General features: G+C 37.7%; 1 protein-coding gene across 2 annotated transcripts in view; it reads left to right on the top strand.

Moving 5' to 3' along the window:
- Window positions 1-20,357, top strand: part of LOC122825802 (protein eva-1 homolog A) — a 66,393-nt gene that overhangs the window by 25,698 nt on the left and 20,338 nt on the right. The window contains exon 5 of one of the 2 annotated variants that reach the window (XM_044107362.1): window positions 7,389-7,532. In XM_044107362.1, coding sequence (XP_043963297.1) covers window positions 7,389-7,532 — 144 coding nt within the window. Of the gene's footprint in view, window positions 1-7,388; window positions 7,533-15,399; window positions 15,889-20,357 lie in introns of those variants that run through there. The other variant, XM_044107363.1, reaches the window with a different exon arrangement.

Here is a 20,357-nt window from a genome sequence, read left to right as displayed (position 1 = left end):
TTGAAAACCTAGAAAAACCAGAACCTAGAGCGAACAGGAAGAAAATAAACCAAACACGAAAGTTCCAAATAAAAGATTCTTGCTGCTGTGGTCTCAACTAGTCCTACAGAGTTTTAAAATTCAGTTACTCTACTATAAGACTAAACAATTCTTTATTTATATTAACATAAAAGTACAATATTTATGTAGTATTTGGGCAGTTTAGAAGAGTGGTGTCTGTCTTTCTTCACAACATCACTTTTGGGTTAATTTGAGATCGTAGGAGAAATAACCACATGAAGAAACAAGCTGTGAATAGTATGTCCTTCAATCTCCAGAACTGCCCAGCTTATTTTGTTGTAGATGTTTTCTTTTTACTCATACATGTTAATGTTTTGGGAATTACCAATATCATCTTTTGGTAGCCTTGTGTACAAAGTGTCATTCCTAGATGGAAAATCCAATAATTTAAATGAATTTAACATGTCAGAACTTGAACTTCTTTTAACTACGAAGCAAAATGCCTGTTGAATATTCCCTTCATTGACTTCTTTCAACTAAGAAGATATTTCCTGAACAGGGTATTTGTGGTTTCTTAAGGCCTCATAATTTCCCATGATGCCACTAGCTTCAAATGATCTTGAGGAAAAATCCTGCACCAGCTATTTAAACCTGTTTGTACCTGCCCTACAATTTCTAGGTAATTAAAAAAAACTTTTGACACAATATACCACTTTGCATTTTATACACATGTTTTGAAAGCATTTTCAGATAAATTAAAACATCTCTCAGGGTGAATGACGACAGATGCAGTCAAACATGCAACACTGCCAGAAGACTGGGGTGGAATGCAGATCAAATGTCATCCAAAGTGCACAATCTGGCCTGTAGAAAAGGGGACATATTGAATTCCCTTACATGCAAGACTGTGTAGTGGATGTGCACATCTGAGCACTTGGGATCTCCAGATGTACACTTGTCCTTGTTATAGAGGAATGTTAATGACTCTAAGCTGGGACCTACTCTGAGTATTAGTGCAGCTACTGTGGCATTGGCCCAAAGCCTCTTTGCTAACTAGCTAATTTACTTTGCTCCACCTTTATTTTGTCATTGCACTGGAGGAAATAATGACAGAGGATTTTACTGTGGATACACCTGTTTGTCTACGTCTCCCTTGAGCTGAAAGCTGGGGGCCATTTTTAGATGTAGGAGTTAACATAATAAGTTTTTTACAAAGGTCTCAGCTCAGTGTTGACAGCCTGACAAAGGCATCATTCACTGAGTCATCATAGACAAATGTACAGAACAGCTTTGTGTGGGAATGTACATGTATCTATGTCCTTTTGTATATATACGAGCACTGATAGCTGCATTGAAGGGGTCCTCATACAGGTGGACCGAAAATGTGCAACAGGTAGCAGGTGAGTTTAGGCGTCTAAGGATTTGGTTTCAAGTTCAGACCCAAATACAGTTGCTCCCAACATTGAAAAATCGAATCACAATAGAGCAGAGGAAGGCCCAGGTCTTTCTCTCAAACACTGAGTCACTGTGCGTGTGCGTGTGCGTGTGCGTGTGTGCTTGTGAAATCAAGCCATCCATAACCATCCCGAGGCTGTTTCAAAAAGACTTGTGGTACTGTAGTGGGATTTCCCCTGTCGTCTCTGCCTTTGATGTGGCTGCCATGTCACCTAGAACAGGAAATAAGGCTGCCTTAAGTGACAGCCTATTTTACGCAGTATTAATTATTTCTAAATCACAAAGTGGCATGGTACTTCTTGTAAGGCTAAATGATTTCATAAGTTTGTTTTTTACCCACAGTAATTTTTAAATGTGTAAATATGTGCCAACAGCAGAGCTTAGGACTGTCTCCCAAAGTACATGGACCTAGTAAGTTTATTGTTGCCTGAGGTGAGTTCACACTATGTCTGCACCTGCCCAGGTGTACTGTTTATTCTGCATGGAGACGTGGAAAGTGATTTCAAGATCTTGCCACAAATTATCAACTTGAATTAGGTCTGAACTGTGACTAGGATACCTTTAATTCTTGCTCTGATTGCATGTTTGGGTCGTTGTTCTGTTTGATCAAGTAAACTACAGGCTGTATTGTGCCCCATCCATCTTCCCACGAACACTGACCAGCTTCCTGTCGCGAGATGTTACCACCACCACTTTTCCACTTTTCACCCTGCTTTATTCTTGATTTGTGAATGCATGACTAATAGTGGTCCTGCTGACAATTTACTCCACCTCCACCCACATGACAAAATGTGGAAAAGTTCAAAGGAATATGAATACTTTTGCAAGGCACTGTGCTTGAAGTGTGTCCATTGACTGCAATTTACTGCTTTTAGATCATACATCTGGTCACTTGTTAAATCTAAAGCCCTGAAAAATGTAAAAGACAAAGATGCAAGCAGGTACATGAAACATGCTCACATAACTAAAGCCTCTTTGATCCCATCTTTTTTTCTTGGTTTTTGGGGAGGGGGGTGAGCAACTGGCAACCTTTGGTGGTGAAGGAGAATCCTCAAAGTAAAGGGGCTTGCCTCAGCTCTCCTCTCTCATCTGCCACATTAACATCACACACACCTCTTGACATCTAAATAGGCCCCCATGCTTGGCATGCAGGATTTCAGACATTTTTTCCCCTCTCTTTGGGGAGACCATTGTGCTTTCACTTTTGAGTCGCTGCTTCAAAGAAAATATTTAAAATATTTAAACCCAGGCTTATTAGTCTCTCAGGCAAGCGCAGTTACTTTTAAGATGAAAAAAATTCTTAAAGGTGAATTTAAAAGTGATATCTGTCGTCGTATGACTTTATTGTTCTGACAATGACAAATAGAAAGCAAATGAAGAACATCTAGGGGATGATTTAGTTTTGATGATTCAAACTTTTTCATACTATAACCCCACCACACTATTGTGTGGCTGTTTTTCTTTCACTTATGGACATGAGCAGGTGTATTCAGAGCAGTTCCGACTAGCCCCCTTTAAACACCCCTGCCTAACTGAATACTGCTGCTGATTATGATAATTTCTTTAGAACCACAATGTACCTATCTGCTGATGTATTCACCCAGCAGGTTAATGAAACTTGTCCCAGAAATCATCTCAAGCCAGTTAATGGAACTGGACAATGAGTTGACTGTACGCCGATGTTTTCCACAGTTACCAGTTCTGAACTTAGTTGAGCAAGTTTGAGATGTGGTGGAAGAGGATATTTACATTATGGACATGCAGTAAACAAATCTGGAGCAAACATGAAATGATCATGTCAATATGGACCAAAATCTCTAAGGAATGCTTTTGACACTTTGCTCAGTCTGGATCACAACTACAACCAGCTTTAGAGGCAAAATTGATGAGCTCATAAAATGGGGTGGTTAGTTTATGATTGTTAGATTGTTTAAGGCAATTTCATAAATGCTCACTTTGAGCCTCCCTTTAAAGCAGCACTGTGTGTAGTGGAAAGCAGGTGAGTCAGAGTGAAAGAGGAGATGAGGATGTATGACAGGCTTCTCCGGCCATTGTTTTTAAATTCCAGGAATGGTGTGTGTGGGTGGAAAAAACAGGAGTGTTTTGGAAGTTGCTGTGGATATACTGATATGAGCATGTGTGTTTGTATATCTGTTTCCTCACTGTATGAGGTAAGAGGCTTTTTTATTGAACAGAAAGCAGGTTTTACTCACAGCCATCCTAAAAAATTATACCAGCATATACCTTTCCAAAGTGAAAGCAACGTCAAGCGTCAGTACACAAGTTTGTATTTGACATGTTATTGTTCTGGTGTGTTATCATGTGAAAAATGGGAGCATGTTAAAACAAGAAGAAGGTGGGGGAAGATTGTACACAATCCAGCATTGATACTTGTAACATAAGGTAGAAAGGTAAAAGTTTCCATTTGACGAGTGATGTGGCTAAAGGTGTAAACTATGGTACTGCTGGTACAGGGTATCAGCAACAGAAACTGAGAGAATATAAAATGGAGCTGTAACTGATTTGTTATTTCACTCTATTAAATGCAATCAGTAAAATCTGAGTAAAAAAAAATATTGTTTTGCATGTGACTTGCTTGATTTGAAAGTAGGTGAGTGTAAATGGGTGTGTTTTGCCTGGAAACTCCTCTGCCTGTCTTGGCTTTTCACCTTCTTTACTTGTACAATGGTCCTGTCCTTATTTTGTTTTGAGGATAAAATTGTGGTAGCACAATCTTGGGAAATTGTTAGGGGTAAAGGTTAGAGGTCACTAGTTGCCTTCTTGTGTTTGCATGTGTGTATAAAAAAAAGAAAGACTGCGAAACGCTGTATCCTTGTCAATCTGTGTTAATACCACTAATGAGAGTCTGCAGGACAGACCCTTTTAAACTAATCACTCTGTGTGTGCGTGTGCATGTGCGTGTGACTGTGTGTGTGCGTGGCTGTGGTAGAAGACAAATCACACATGTTTCTCTGCCCTCGTGCTCTTCAACGTCGTGATTTTCTGAACCCCGCAGACCCACTGGTGTTCGGTGAGCCCTGTGCCTCACTAATCACCAGGAAGAGAATCAAAGCTTCAGCTAATGGGGAGCTGTCAGTCAGAGCGAACTCTCTCATCAGGGAGGATGTTTTCAATGTTGCATACCAGCTTAAACAAGCCCTTTTGGAGGAAAATGAATGACCTGCTGCTTTTGTGTAAAGCAGCAGGTCACCATAGACATGTTTATTAAAGCTGGACAAAAAATCAGCAGCATAAACATTATGTTTTTAAGTATGCATAATTACCTCCAGAGAAATCTTGAATTATAAGGTTCATGCCTTGTCATTTCCCTAATTTTGGTTTAGGTGTTAGAGAGTAGTGCGCCCTGTCAAACTCCAGAGTGATTGGGAGTACAGACATGGACAAAATTGTCAGCAAACCTCCTTTGATGACCGAAAATCCTATAATGAAATACTTGCAATGAACAAAAGTAATAAAGAAAAACTTACTTAAAATTAACCAGTGAAAATCAGACGTTGATTTTGAATTATGATTCAACAGAATCATTTTGAAAGGGTGGGGCATATGCACAATCAACTTTTTTTTTAGCTTTATATTATTTTATAACGTAATTTCCTCATCTAAAACATACCGACAGTGTTGCTTTGACTTTTTCATGCATGTCTGAGACATCTTTGAATGTCCCGTGGCAGCCATTTGGAGATACGTTCAGCCCTGCTCCTGCAATGTACCACCTATTTCAACGAAGGTCAACTTTGGCTCCAGTTGACAACTTCAGGTTTGAAGGGCACTTTCTCCAGATTTCAAAAAAGTTAATGGAGGGTTTCTTGCGATTGTTCTGGCTACCCATATCAAAAGCTTTATCAATTAGCCGTGTGATAACCTGTCAGCGGTCAAAATTACACATATTCACTGATTCTGAAGCTGTGTTCTTGCTTGTGTACTGCCAGCCAGTTCTGGTCATCTCCTCCCTGAATAATAACACTCTGATTATTCTTCTAAAAGTTTTAGAATGTCACCAGCAGTGAGGCAGGGAAGTGAGACATCATTTTCATTAAATGTATTACTCTATGAAGAAATGTTTGCTGCCAAATGAGTAGGTCATAGAAACGAGTTAAAAGAGACATGCACCTTTTTTTTTTCTTCTCACTATCATAGAGGAAGTTGAGTTTCTCATATTTTAGGTCAATTAGAATTACTTAAATTATTTAGATTTCCTAAATTCCACAATAATGAGAGAGAGCCGAGAATTTACAAAACTAAAATCCCAAAAACAACTTAGGACAGCTATTAAATTTGTACTGACATTTCCCCATTTCTTTTCTTCCAGTAGTGTGTCAGACATTTTTATTCATCGACTTGCAATGCAAATGAGCAAGTGAGTTTGTGTGCTTGAGGTGACAGTGGGAACTGTGTAACAATTGAGGTGAACAGCTTGTTTCTGGATCTTCTTACTGGTTCCCACAGGGTGCCAGCTTGCTTCATTTAATGCACAAATTATGACTTGCTGTTACATTAGTTTATAGCTTCCATTAATATGGTTTAAATTGTTCCTTTTTTTTTTGGTAATAAATCAGAATAGCATACTTAAATTCAGTTTTAAAAAATCCTTATATGACACTATACATATCTACTAGATTACCCTTGCAGTCTTCCTGACTGTGACATTTGACCTCTGACCTTCACCGTAATTTGTTATGGCCCGTTGACGTGTGAGCCGAGTTTTAACCAGCCTTTTCTCTTTACCTTTGGCTTTTTTTTATCCTCTGTTTAAGGCCCACCAGGGGAGACAGTGAGACAGCCAAGTGTCCACTTTCAAAGGCTTGTTTCCTCCTGTTGTTTTAAGGGGTTTAGGTGAACCATGGAGGCCCGGGAGGCATCCATGCGAAACCAGGAACCATTCACACTCCCATTAGACACACAGCAGGAGTTTGTTCTGGCTTTATCTGTATCGATTCGCTTTTGTGTTATTTTATTGCTGTTTGTATTAAGAAATGAAGAACACAAAAAATCCACTGGAGGTGCTTCAGTAAATCACAATTGGTTGTATGAAAAGACAATTTTGTTCATGTATCTAGCACTGTGCTAGATAAATGGACAGTTAGCCGGCTTCAAGGTGAACACTTTTTAAGCTCATGTCGACCTAATCTGTGCAGTCACGCTTCCCTGTTGATGAGAGCTGCAGATGAGAGGTTCATGAGGAGGCGCCAGGTGCTTAGTGATGATGTATGAGAGACCCATCTTTCCATTCCTTTGCCTTGTTTCCTCGTACAAGCACACACAGATGCTGGATCATGTGTCCTTTGTACAATTTAGGGCTCCTGGAAGCTTTCTGATGTGGACAGACACATCAATGTAGTGCAAGCTGAGTGAGGAAAGGGTTTGAGTGTGTTTGTTTATACCTAGAGCTGCTGTAGTTGATGTGCTAGTGCACTAGTAGAGATTACTGAAGGTGAATGACTGTTTATATATATACAAATTCCTTTAATGTATAAAAATGGAGGAAATTTTATTGGTTTACAGAAAATGAAAAAATAATTCATTTGAAACTGTAGAAAAAATTACACTGATCTTCAAAAACTGCAGCTCATAAAACCCAGTTCCTAATAATTAGTTCTAATTTTTTGTGTTTTAAGTTTAGTCAGAACTTGAGAAACAAAGTTATATTTCATGCTTTAGCATCATAACAGGGTTTTTTTTTTTCTTTTTTTTTGCCTTTTTAAGGAACATACTGTCATTGCTTTCAGGCACTATAGATAGCCATTCGTGCTGAATGTAAGTTTGGTTATTTTGGTCTTGGAGAAATCTTTCCTGTCTAATTATGTAAACTCTTCTTTATAATGGTTCTGCCATGAATAGGAGTAACTAATTTCCTTCATTTTGAACATGCTGGTTGGCTTGAAAACAAACATTCTTTTCTGTTTTTCCCCCAGATTGCCAGGCAGCGAAGGCCCTCCAGGTTCTTACAGCCCGCTGCCAGGGAAAGAAGAGCTGTCGGGTCCAAGCCTCCACCAGAGAATTTGGAGATCCATGCTACGCCGGCACCAAGAAGTACCTCAGTGTCATCTATACATGTGGTGAGTCAGACAACACTCATCAGATTTTATGTTCCTGCCACTAGGGGGTAATACTTGCTCACTTATAAAATGTGCTTTTTTCTGTTAATTTTCTTTTTTCTACTTTGCCTCTAAAATACATCCCCAAATAAAAGGTCACAGCTTTTGAAACACAAAAATTCAAACTACACATGGCTTTTCAAAGTAAATTGTTTTCTTTCTTTCTTTGGAATTGAGATATGTTTTCTCTGAGTTGGGGCAGTTTTCCTTTTTTCCTTACTCCTGTCTTAGCTTTACATCTGTGGACGAGATAAATAGATAAGGAGTTTTGTCTTTTATCTGTTCCCTACCCTCAGGTTAATCCTGAACTGTCAAGAATGTAATTCATTAACCACACGTTTGGTGGTATGCTCAAAAGGTCACACACACACACACACACCCACACATCACTCCCAGAGGCGCCTCAAGCACCATGAATTGATCAGTGAGCGCCATGACGTGGAGCTTTTCAAATCCACAAGAACATTAGCCTCAGAAACCCCAAATTAGATGAATCCAGCTCCAAGGCTTGGCATGTCAGTGGCATTTTTGAGTTCTAATTTTAAGGACTGCATTTTATTTCATCTTTCACTGTTCCCTCTGGGCTTGAAAAAGCCGATTATGCACTCATTTGGTTTGCAAGTTTATCTGTGTGGATTGCATTTTCAGCAATTCTTCTGCCTTCTCAATCAATCTGATGTAATCATCCTGCGTCCCAAAGTTCTGCTGCTAGATTTTGGTGTGATGTCTGGTTTTCAAGACCCCCTCCCATTCATCACTAATCACTAAATAACATTAACAATCATTCAGGAAATCCATGCAGCCTTTGTCTCGATGACAACCTCCCACTGCAGACAAAAATACACAGACTGTTCAGCTGTGTTTACGCAGTCATTTGGCCCAGATCTCTGTCTGACCTCCCTTATCCATCACTGATAACTCAACAGTCAACCTTAACAGCTCCGGTGTTGCAGTTTCTAAATGAGTGCATGTGTAAAAGTCTTATAAACAGGGCAAAAAGGGGAAGGATATGAGATGTTAGCGTGCTATTTTTACAGTGGTTAGGATTGTTGCGTCTGTAAATGTGGAGCTTGTTGAGAGGAGGCTGGGGGTTTGCGGTTCAAGAGGGAGATGTTTGAATGTGAGTAGATCTGCCATGTATATGAAGTTGCTAGTGGCTCTGGGCTCAGGCAACGTGGTAATTAAGGGGGATCCTCTTTCATTGATGGTTGAGTGTAGGGGCAGCACATGGAGACTCGTTTGCAACGATTTGCATTTATGTTTCTGTCTTTTCATCTTGTTCCTTGGGAGAGGTGAATACATTTTTGCATTTGTGAATAATTTCTAGTAGCTTCAATGATCTGAAAAGGAAACTTTATGTTTAACAGTTGCAGATGCTCTCCATCCAGTCTGACTTAGTTTGAGGCATTGTACAAATCTTCAAGTCGTCGGATCTGCAAAGTTGGAACAGTAACGCTCCACAACATTTTATCTACTGTTATGGCTTTCTGGTCACAATTATAGGTGGTAATTGTGTCTGTCCATCTACTTTGTGTTGGTCTTAGTGTTCAATGAATTTAATATTTGTGTTCAAATTCATTTTGAACACAACGCAGTTGTGACGAGGTAATATGTGAAAAATTCAAGGTGTGTAAATATCCTTGTAAGGTGCTGTATTTCCATTAGGGAATTTGTGCAAATATTATTTTGATTTATGATGAAGACTCTTTATAAGCCGCGGCCTGCCTGTGATTTATGAAGCTTCACAGCTTCTTCTTCCCTTAGCTCAAGGGATGGACTCGCTTCTTAGAAATAACACAGTTGCAAATTATCTGGGACTCTCCGTCAGTCTCCCAGCAGAATACACACACTGCACGGCCACCGCTGCTAGGCTTCATTTACATTTTCCCCCTCAGGAGGAAGTCCCTGTGACTTGTTTGTCCCAGAACTGCTACATGTATCTATAAATAGAACAAATGTAAAGCCATATAATTGGTGAGACTAGGGTTGAAAAGAAATATTTATCTCTAACAATTATTCACAAAGTAAATGTTTGCTTTCATTGTAGCTACCTGAGATGGATAAATGAGTCTTCATGGAGCATTTGTTTTTCACAAAGTGACCTTTTGATGTTTCGTTTTTCTTATGTTTAGATATATTGAAAGGTTGACCTAAAGACAATTAAACAATAGCCTTTTTTGTCACTATAACATATTTCTATTAGATTTTTTTAAGTATTGTGGTAAATTTGGTCCAATCTGACCACTAATTCAAGTTGCTGTTTGTAAAACAAACAAGTAAATAATGTTTTAATTATTATTAATGAACAAAACACACAATATAGCAAAATGAAGACTCATGTAAGAACCTGCCAGAGCATTTATGCTCATTGTAAAATGTATTTAGGGTCATATTAAGGGTTAGCTGCTTTACAGAAATATTTATCTGTACTTGAACTTTTTTCACATATTTGTTTTTTGTAGGGTTAGTATTCTCCCACACTCAGAGCTTTTGTATGTCAGCCAAAACCTCAGCTTTGGTTCAAACCACATATGATTGTCCCTCTGAGAATTACACATTATACTATGTGTTAAACTATAACATAAGACCAAAAAGGAATCCATTTCATCTTGGGGTTCTACTGTAATGACATGTGAAAAATGTATTCGAGGGCTGATGAATACCTTTGCGCTGTATTGTCATTATTTATTTATTTATTCCATGAAATAACTTTGTAAATTATGACATTCCTGCCGCATGTAGGAATGCGGCAGGAATTCCTACATGCGCATGTAGGAATTCCTGCTACCCTGTTCTACATAAAGTCGCTATAAATTGAAACTAAAGTTAACTAAAAATGATCTATGAACAATCATTCTAATCAAATGAACCCTTCATCTTTCTGAATCAATCTCAGTTTCAAGATTGTCTCACTATCCCCAAGGCATTTCCTACTTTACTCCCGTAAGAAGTATTAAAGCCTTGGAACTCATGTCAAAATGAAGGAGAGGCTCTTCCAAACTCTCCTAGAGGGTTTTGCATCAGATTTGTTCTATGTGGAATAATGGATAAAATCATCACAGCTTGTTTTAAACTCTATACCACACACTGTTGAGGAGAGTCAAAGAAAGCTGAAATAAACTGATTCAGTTGCAAAAAAGGATATTAATACATTGTGGCTTTCCTTTGGTCTTCTTGCAATTTGGGGCTGTTGTAGGACGCTACATTGCCCACCAATTTCCAGCCTTGAGTTTGTAACCTCCGAATGGAAAGAAGACCATAAACAAATGCCAAGTATAATTTAAGCATAATGTATGTACATACTGTACATAAAGCCTTTACTACTGCATCCACTTTAGCATGCAAGAAATTCCTCTACCACATTTCTGTTGAACCATATAAAACAGAAAACAGAAAAATCTTACCTAATACTTAGTACATAAATAAAATACCGTACATAAATTAAATAACATTTCATAATTTTAGTATTTGTTGTGTAACTGTTCCTTTTGTCTATGAAGAAAATTTAGTGAGTGGCAGAATGATGGACCCTTGACTTTACTGCCAGTGTTTTTAAGCGGAAGACAAACCCGGTATTGGAGCCTGTGGTTCTTTAGATATGGCTGCTTTGGGGATGAATTATATGCAACCAGGGAACGGAGAAAGATGAAGATGTAACTCAGAAACTTGTGGTTTGAATAGTCACAAATGGTTTTGCAGAAGTTGGCCAAGACACATAGACACAGGCACCCATGAACAATAATACTCCGCCTACTTGCGCACATTCATTTCATGTCAGTAGAGGAGACTGTGGGGAAGATGTTTATTTTGGCTCAGTTGTATGAAGCTGCTGCCCAGCCAGGCAGACAGTGGCTGCTGCTGGGACTCATCATTCTCTCTCATAGCTCATTGTATAGCTGGATTTTTGTACAACATAAACCCCAAAACACACGTGTTTTATAGTGTGCTCACTGAACCATGTGCTTTTTTTTTCTTTCAGATATCTACAATTTACACAGATGGTTGCACACACATCTGTGCATGTGACACAGCATTTTACAGAGTTATCAGTCAGAAGAGGTCTTTCCGTTCTTTATCTCTAATCTCTAAAAACTGTTTAACGTGGTTTTAATCCATTTTTTGTGTTCCAAATGGAACTGGGGTAGCCAGACTTGCACGTCAAACCAGCCTTGTACACAATAACTCAACTCAAGACTCAGGTGACTGAAAAATGTTCTTGCATCATTAGTTTATTAGCCACATGTTTTGGGCAAAGAAAATTTGCCAAGATGTTGAAAACAGCCTTTATCTCAATGTGGAAGCTGCAGATTCTCTGTGAATTATTTCCATTCTCATAACACAAAGCTTACTCGACAGAAATTGAGAGAGTCTTTTCCCCCTCCCCTGTCACTCTCATCACTATATGTGGTGGCACAATAAACATGAGTCCTCATCCAACTTTGTTTGTCATTCTTCCAGTTGTTTCAAATCCTGCAAACATTTGTCTGCCTGTACAGTAGATACAGGAAAGTTTTAGCATGTGGATGTTTTCTTGTAACTAGATCAGCACTTATGAAGATCAACACTATATGCAGGCAAGTTCATTTGTCTTACCCATTTTGAAGGGTGTTGAAAAATATTTACTATATATATAAAGGGAAACATCATGGATTTATAATTCAATGTTTAAAGACACTTGGATCATACTATGAAATTTAAATATAAATTAGAAATAATTTTAGTGACATTTTGTGGATTGTCATTGTGGCACAGATTATTCAATGTTAGGAGCATTGCTTTCTTTGTATGGGAATTTATTTTTTGCAGTGAACAAACATATTCAAGAAAAAAAAAAAAAAATTAAAAACATAAAAAAACAAAGAAAAAAACACATTTAAGTGATTTTGGAATATTGTGTTAGCAGGGCTTCTTCATATACAAAACCTTTTTAAAACTTTTTTTGACAGTATTAATTGAGTTGCAATACTCAGAGTATTATAACTGAGATTGAATCGAAATAGAGTCAAATTTAAGTTTGTCCATGTGATTGATTTCTATTGGTTTGATATGATTATATATTTATGAATAGAAACTGATTCTGTTCATCTTTTATGGTGCATTGAATTGATTGACAAAATTTGAACTGAATATTTTTAGCAAAGATGCTAACAATTTTAACCCAATTTTAACAGTCTGGTGTCCAAGAAAAAAAAATAAATAAATAAGGCAGCGGATAAGGTTGAGGAACATCAGGCAAGTTTCTGTTTTTTACAGATTTGTAAAATTTATGTTTTGCCAGCTTAAACTGATATCTGAACAGTTCAGTAACACCAAACTAGTCCTCCCTGACTGTTTCCACACTTGACGTTACAGAATGTCTTGTAGTCATATGTTTCTCATTAAGCTGAATGCCCAGTTAGTGTGATCTCAGCTGAGAGAGGCTGTTAAATTTTAATAAAAATAAATGAATCATAAAGTAGAAAAGGTGTTTTATCACCTCTGATCTTTTTCTTCTCACCCTGGCAGATATCTCAAGCAAATTTAAGCAAATAGAATCCAAATGTATCCTAATCAACAGGTGGTGACCATTCATTTAGTGTTTTTTCTGTTTATTCAAATGCTAACACAGTGTTTTGCTTTACCACAAAGTGCCTGACTAATCTGAGTATTCAAAGTTCATTCAGTGTTTTGTGTCTAAAATTAGTCCCTCTCACATGCATCAGCAAAGCAACTTAAGTTTATGTGCCCAGAGTATTCTGCCCCTTACTAATAATAAGTGTGTGAAGTAAAACATTTTATTTTTTAACAAAAATACTATTGACAGAATTGCACCAATGAAGAGATTTTGTGGCTGATTTCCAATCACCAATTTTGCAAAGCTCTGCCTCTTTAATTACTAAACATAACCCAGATTTTTTGAAGCTGCCAAAAGTTCCAACTTGGCCGTCTTTGTCTTTATTTGTGGCATTAATCACATCATTTTCCATATGACTAAATGCTAATGGAATTATTGTGGGTGGATTTTCTTTACTTCCTGCCCGCTGTTGTTTTTCTCTATAATGTTGTGAACATCATCAAAGCTTTAGAAAAAAAATCCTTCTGTCCTCCTATTCATCCCATTATTTCAGCAAGAAGTTCTCTCTCTGTTATGGCTCATAATAAGGCCAGGTTTCATGTTAACAATTATGTCTGTTACAACTGGTGAGTTCTCTAAAGTCTGAGCTTGGAGCCAGAGCCACTTATGTCTAAATATTCCAGCACTCTGCATAGGAAGCTCTTTCCAGAGTGGAGGAATGTTCTGCATTCAACCCAGTAAGCCATTTGTCTTCTTTAGATAGGTAACATAATAGACAGAATCTGTTAACGTTCTCTCAGTCACATGTGTGCTTGGATGTAAAAGCAAATGTATTACTCAGCACATATAAAAATTTACTTTTTTCTTTTTGCCAAATGGGCTACAGCTCTTCAAACTGCAAAATAGGCAAATCTGCACACATCTTTGTCAATCTGTGACTCGTTCTTGTTTTCATTTATATGCGGAGAATGTTGAATCAGAAGACCGAGGGGGTAGACTAATGTTTTCCAGTCTGTGGCTGGTTTCAGTTTTCTTCCTGCAGAGGAAGAGGGCCTCCTTCTACACTGCAGAGAGAGAGAGAGAGAGAGAGAGAGAGAGGGGGATTATGGGACAGTGAGCAATATTTGTGTGTGTGAGGAGAGGGCCTGTCTGGGGGTAGGAGTCAAATAAGAACAATTATTTTGGAATTTTTGGCGTTTTAATTTTTTAAAGTTTGTTAACTTTTACACAATTTCAAAGAGTCCCACAAGGAATTAACTCCACTGTTCAGCTTTTCTGTCATCAATACAGCAGCTTATTTTATCTTTAAAAATAATAACGTGGACATTGAACAGTTTAAGGAAACAATCCACCTGACTTGTCAAAGCAGATGATAAGGATAAATATTCTTTGGAATGCTTTGGCTTCTTAGTGCTTGTTATATTATTTGCTAATGTTCTTTGCAGAAAAAGTCCATATTAGTCAAATAGCATTTTGGAGAATGTATAATAAGAGCATTTAGAATTTGTGATGGACTGGCAACCTGTCCAGGTTACAATGATGTTCTATTGAGCTGTTTACCAAAACAGTCATAGCCCTGTAGCTTAAAATTAATAAGAAAAAGTTTGTTTTTTTTATGGTTTTACATCCAGTATATTTGATATCATGTCCAGTTTATATCTGATTTATACATTGTGCATCTTTGTCCAAAAGCGAGTGGAGCTGCCGTGCTTCATACATACAGAGATGTACTGAAAGTCCTCTCTTTTATCCATTCCTTCACCACACCATATTCTATGTCTAAATAGCCATTGTTTGTTGTGCCTCATTGTGCTTCTTTGGATCTAAAAGCCAAATCAGCGCCAAATGACATATTGAGAAGAAAACATGGTCCTCCCAACATTAGAGTAAATGAGTGGTTATGTTTCTCCCAAATGTCTGTCTACTGCAGATCTAATAATACATTTGTCCTAAAAGTTAGATATACTGTGCTTGGAATATCTCATGTTTGCGTCCTGCCATTGCAGTGTGTCTTCAATTACGTGCAGCTCCTAGCAGCATGTTCCAGATCACTCACATCCCGCTTCCAGATTTTCCAGGATCAGTTGAATGAAATTCTCTAGTCATTTCCCGGAGCTACACTCTGACATTTCTCTTTGCTCTCCGTTTCTGTCTGTCTCGTGCTCACTCTCTCACACCCACCCACACCAGCCCCTCGCCTTCTATGACTTGCTCTGTCCCTCCCCTTTGTAATTCTGTTTGACTGCTCACTCACATAGCAGTGGAGGTGGACACTACACATGTCCAACGTCTCCTTCTCCCCAGCTCTCCAGCTCATTCTCTCTCGCGCTCTCTCTCTCCTGCTGTCACATTCCAGTTGTGTAAAGCCGGGTTTAACTTTCGCTCTCGCTGAGAGTAGGAAGGAAGGCAGAGCTTAAGAGAGAAGAATCCTTATTTTCTTGTTTGGAGGAAGAAAAAAAGAGGTAACTCCCCTTGTACTTTATTTGGCTAAAACAGGGGGAGTCACCATAAAGGACCATACCTTCTTAAAGGGGCTATTCTTTGTTATCCTCCCTCCTTCCTTATGTTTCCTTTTTTGGCTCACTCTCTCTGATTCTGCTCAGACCCACAGTGGAATATTCACGTGAGCATTTGTTTTTACGACTAAGATAGTTGCAGCTCTCGTGGCGGGGCAGAAGAGTGCTCTTTAACACGCCAGGCAGTCTCCTAAGCTCAAAGAGAAAGAAGTTAACCCTGGAGGATTTTTCATTCAGCAATGTGTATGTAAGTGTCCCCTCGCCTTTTGCCTGAACACGCTCTTGAATTTCTCTGTTTCTGTCTGTCTTCTTTTGAACTGAAGTTGTTGAAGGCTGGTGGTAAAGATTGAACCAACTTTTTCTATCCTCTAAATTTTCAAATGTTTGATTCTGAAGGATATTTCAAAATGAAGGTATGTCTCAGATGGCTAAAATAATTTTGAAGTGAATATGTCTGCTACTATTCCTATTCTGCTATTCCTGTGAAATATGATCAGAGGCTAATTCGCAAGCTTGAAGTCTTATACTCTATGTACTGTGGATTCAGGAACAACTTGCCAGCATGAAAACATGAACATGACCTAAAATGACAATCTCTCTGGTCTGCACTGTTACATTGATAGCTACACTATTTGTTTACGTATTTCAGTGTGACCATAGAAGATCAGCAGGTTTTCCTAATGAACGAACTGATTCAGCTTGAGTTTAACTCAACCGTGGGGTCCAGAGTTTAATAAAAATACCAGAGGCAATGAGATGTTCACAACATATACCAACTGCTGACTCAAAACCGTACAAACTGACTGAAAATGTCATGAAAAAAATGAAGCTTATTTAAAGTACTTCATTCTAAAAGAAAAATTATTTCAGATGCTAATCTGAAATGAAGTTATCATTTTAAAGACTGACAACTTTGCTTATTTTTGTTAATGTGCTAAATCAATTTTCTGTTAAAAACCATCAGGTCAAACTACACAACCTGTCAGTGGAAATTCTTCTGAGTATTTAGTGACTTCTAAACAAGCCCAATTATAAAACTGAAGAAAAAGAAGCATAAATAAATACAAAATATATTGTTTGTGAAGTTAAAATTAGAACATTTAAAGAATAAATAAATATTTTTCCTGTAATAAATGTTCAATGTATTGAATGTAAGCAATAAATGTTCAATATATTTATTAATGTGTTTTTCAAACACAATAATGCCTTTTTTTGTCTCATTTATTTAAGAATGTCAAGAATGGGGTATTTAGTATTTGGGTAACTGATTTATTGATTAAAATACTGACATTAGTATTATTCCGGGAGTACAGCCCTTACGGTTTGAAGTAACACTTTCCTGTGTCACTATTTCTTTATTTTTTATGGCTCATCATTGGAAATTTTAAGTGTCTAACTGTTCCTTAGTTAAAAATTGCAATTTCACTTATAACAAAGTCTAACAAATGAATCTAAATTATATCTGAATTTGAAAATGTATCACTTGGTATGACTTTTCTGTGTACAGTTAAGTGTATTGCTAATTTTGGCACTACTGCAAGACCACTGGCAACTGCTGACCTACATCCAGGTTGTTATCTCTTCATAATGCTGTCATAGGACTATTGCGGTTTCTTTTGAACTTATTCTTAAGTCCAAAAGACAAACAACTATTTTGCTCCTATGGTGCTTCAACCACATAAATACTTTTGTCACTTTATTTCATTATTTTGTTTGCTATTCTCATTTCCACTACTTTATGGTGTGATAGGAACCAGGAGAATTTATATATTACAGTTATAGTATTAAAAACTGGGATAAAGCTCATGACACAAGTTCATGCAACAATTATATGCTACAATATTTCCTGTCAAAATAAAAAGTGTCCTTTGAGGAGATACCCAGGTTGTGACGTTGCCTGGGCTGCTGTTATGGGCCCCATTACTAATGTACATGTTTTAAGCTGACACTGTGTTGTATTTGTGTTTCCGATTTGTATTTTGGAGTTGGAAAGGAGTTACTTCTTGTGGTTACTCAAGGTATCTAAAAGAACAGAGAAATATGTGTATTCTCAGGGATGAGGATGGTTTCTGTTGAGACTAAAAATGGTGATCTAGATGAAAATGAATTCATATTTCTAATCTTTTCTCCCAAAATTTTGATTGCATTCACACCTGTGTTTACTACAATCTGGATAGTGAATTGTATTGTCAGGTGTGAGCTGGATTTTGAACTTGTCTCCATCTGTGAACAGTTGTGATATTAGCAAGCGCAGAGATGATCTAAAATATTTTAGATTCAGCATTTCTTCTTGCCACCAATAAAGTGTGGGCTGTTGTAGGCTGGGCACAAAATATTTGCTTAGCAGTTTTGGAGCAAGTTGTTTTTATTGCTTCCAAATGGTCTGCCTGTTTTATTGCATGCTACAAACAAATGTAAGCCATACATAGACGGCGAAGGCATGAGAATCTGCTACTCCAAGCATGTACCCACACCTATCCCTCCCTGCCAGTCAGGTTTGCTTCTAATTGATGCGCGGCTGTTCCCCCTTAGTGCCAGTTTGCAGTGTCGGCCTGGACCCTCCCAAACCACAAGGGACTCTTTGTTTGTAATTTATGAATTAGTGTGTGGTTTGTGTTAGCAAAAGAGGAAGGGGGAGGATTTGTGAGGCAGGCGTTTTACAGCGCAGACACAGGATTTAGCCCAGCAACTCAGGATGTTGATTTGCCTCTGTTTGTTATCCCAGATTAGTACTTTGCATGCTCTTTGTAGATGTAGGGAGAGATTGGGAGGGCAGCAAAAATGATTAATAGGCAAACGGAACATGTTTCTCTATCTTTCTGTTATTCTTTGTCTAACCTTTTGTAGCTCTTTCTCTGTGACTTTGTGTTCCACAGTGCTGTGCTAATCAATCTGGATTTGGGTCTGGTCTCTAGATAAGACCACTGGCTTAGTTCTAAAAACAGAGAGGAAGCAGAGTCAGAGCATCTCTTCATCTTTATGGAGCCCCGACCCTACTGCAACTACTACCACCCTTCTTTGCTGTTTTTAATCAAGTGGCTTCATTTACTCTGTCTAGTCCGAATATAACCTGGCACTATACTCAGCTTTGGTCTGTTCTCTCACAGAAAGAAAAACCCTTTTTGACCCCCTTCGTTTTTTTTTTTCCTCTACCCTTGACTTCATTTTTATCCTTTCCTTCTCTGTTCTCTGTTTTTGCAGCCCAGCATGCATTCCTCAAGGCTTCAGTTCTCCTTAAGAAATGTTTTCTTTTTCCATCCTTCCTCTTACCTTTTTCTTCACACTTCAGTTGTCCTTTTCAAGAAATACTCTATTTATGAAAATATTTTGGGATAACTACACCGAGAGGCTAAAAATGATCTTAACACAAACATGCATCTACATGTTGGGTTTCAGATAGACTGGTCATTGCAAGTTCATGTACCATTTTATTGTGTATCTCCATTGTCAAACAACATCTAATATTTGATGCCAGCAGCCACACAATCAGGTTTTATGTGCTCTGCGCTACTTACTTTTGTTCTTCTTCTCTTTAAGGTAATTTAATAGGAATTTCTTTCCTCTTTGGCCAGTTCTTTGTACTCTGCCACAATAAGTCAAAGAGACTTCTTCTGTCCTATCTAAAAAAGCACCTGTGCTTTTGTCTTTCCTCTGATGTCCGGGTTACTGCCTGGACTGGTTCCATCTTGAGGGATTTATGGGGACCTCTATTGCTATAGGCAATAAATTATCTCCCAGTAGGATTTGCAAGGTATGTCATCCAGATTTAGGTAGAATTCAAGTCACTGAGATAAGAGGGAAAGGTTACTGAGGCTCACCCACACAGAGTACAGAAATCCATCACTTCAGTGCTCTGAAGTTATATTTACACATCCCAGTTTGTTTAGTCTTGTGCTGATATAAAATTCAGATTTTTATCTCTTGCCATCCTGCCAAGAGTAGATAGTGACTTTTTGTAACGCCATTCGCGAGAGAGTGTTGTTGTGCCACAATAGGAGTCTAGATTTAGCTATGATTAACTATAAATGATTCCTTAGGTCAATTATTAACAAAACTAGTAATTATGATCAAAATTACAAGTCAGGGCTCCGCGTATTTCAGGATGATAATAGCCAAACAGTTCAGTCTCTGTTATTTCATATAAATACAAGCCTGACGTGGTTTAGGTTTTAAAATAATAAATTAAGTAATAAGTGTTCAATATCTTTGAACAGAAAGATGTTACATGGAATAAATACAGGCTATGTCTCTGGAACATATATATTTATTGACAAAAGAATTCAGTTAAATACTGTATTCAACAAACTCATTGAACTTGTAACACCCAGTTACAGTTACTCAGTGGTAACACATAACCACTGAGAAAAAAATTTAAGAATGATGAAAATATAAAAACAATGAAAATATTTAAATTTATTTTAGAAGAACCAAGACAAATTATACAATGAGCTTACAATTGTGAATATTGGAAAAACCAGGTTCATTCAAAAGAAAGCAGTGCTTTATTAGTTTTGACTGAATTAGAAATCAATGAACTTTTTCAAACATCTATTTGTAATCTATATATTTTCTTATTTATGTACTTACTTACTGCTTCATTGACTTATTAATTGATAATTTGGAACCCCAAGAGTGTAAATGTACAGATTCTGACATTTTGCTGTTAAAAATCTCTTTTAAGGCCATAGCATTATATATAACAATATCAATGGTTTA

The sequence above is a fragment of the Gambusia affinis genome, linkage group LG22 (genome assembly GCF_019740435.1).
Source record: "Gambusia affinis linkage group LG22, SWU_Gaff_1.0, whole genome shotgun sequence".
In the NCBI taxonomy this organism is placed as follows: Eukaryota; Metazoa; Chordata; class Actinopteri; order Cyprinodontiformes; family Poeciliidae; genus Gambusia; species Gambusia affinis.
This window is presented reverse-complemented; position numbering and strand designations above follow the sequence as displayed.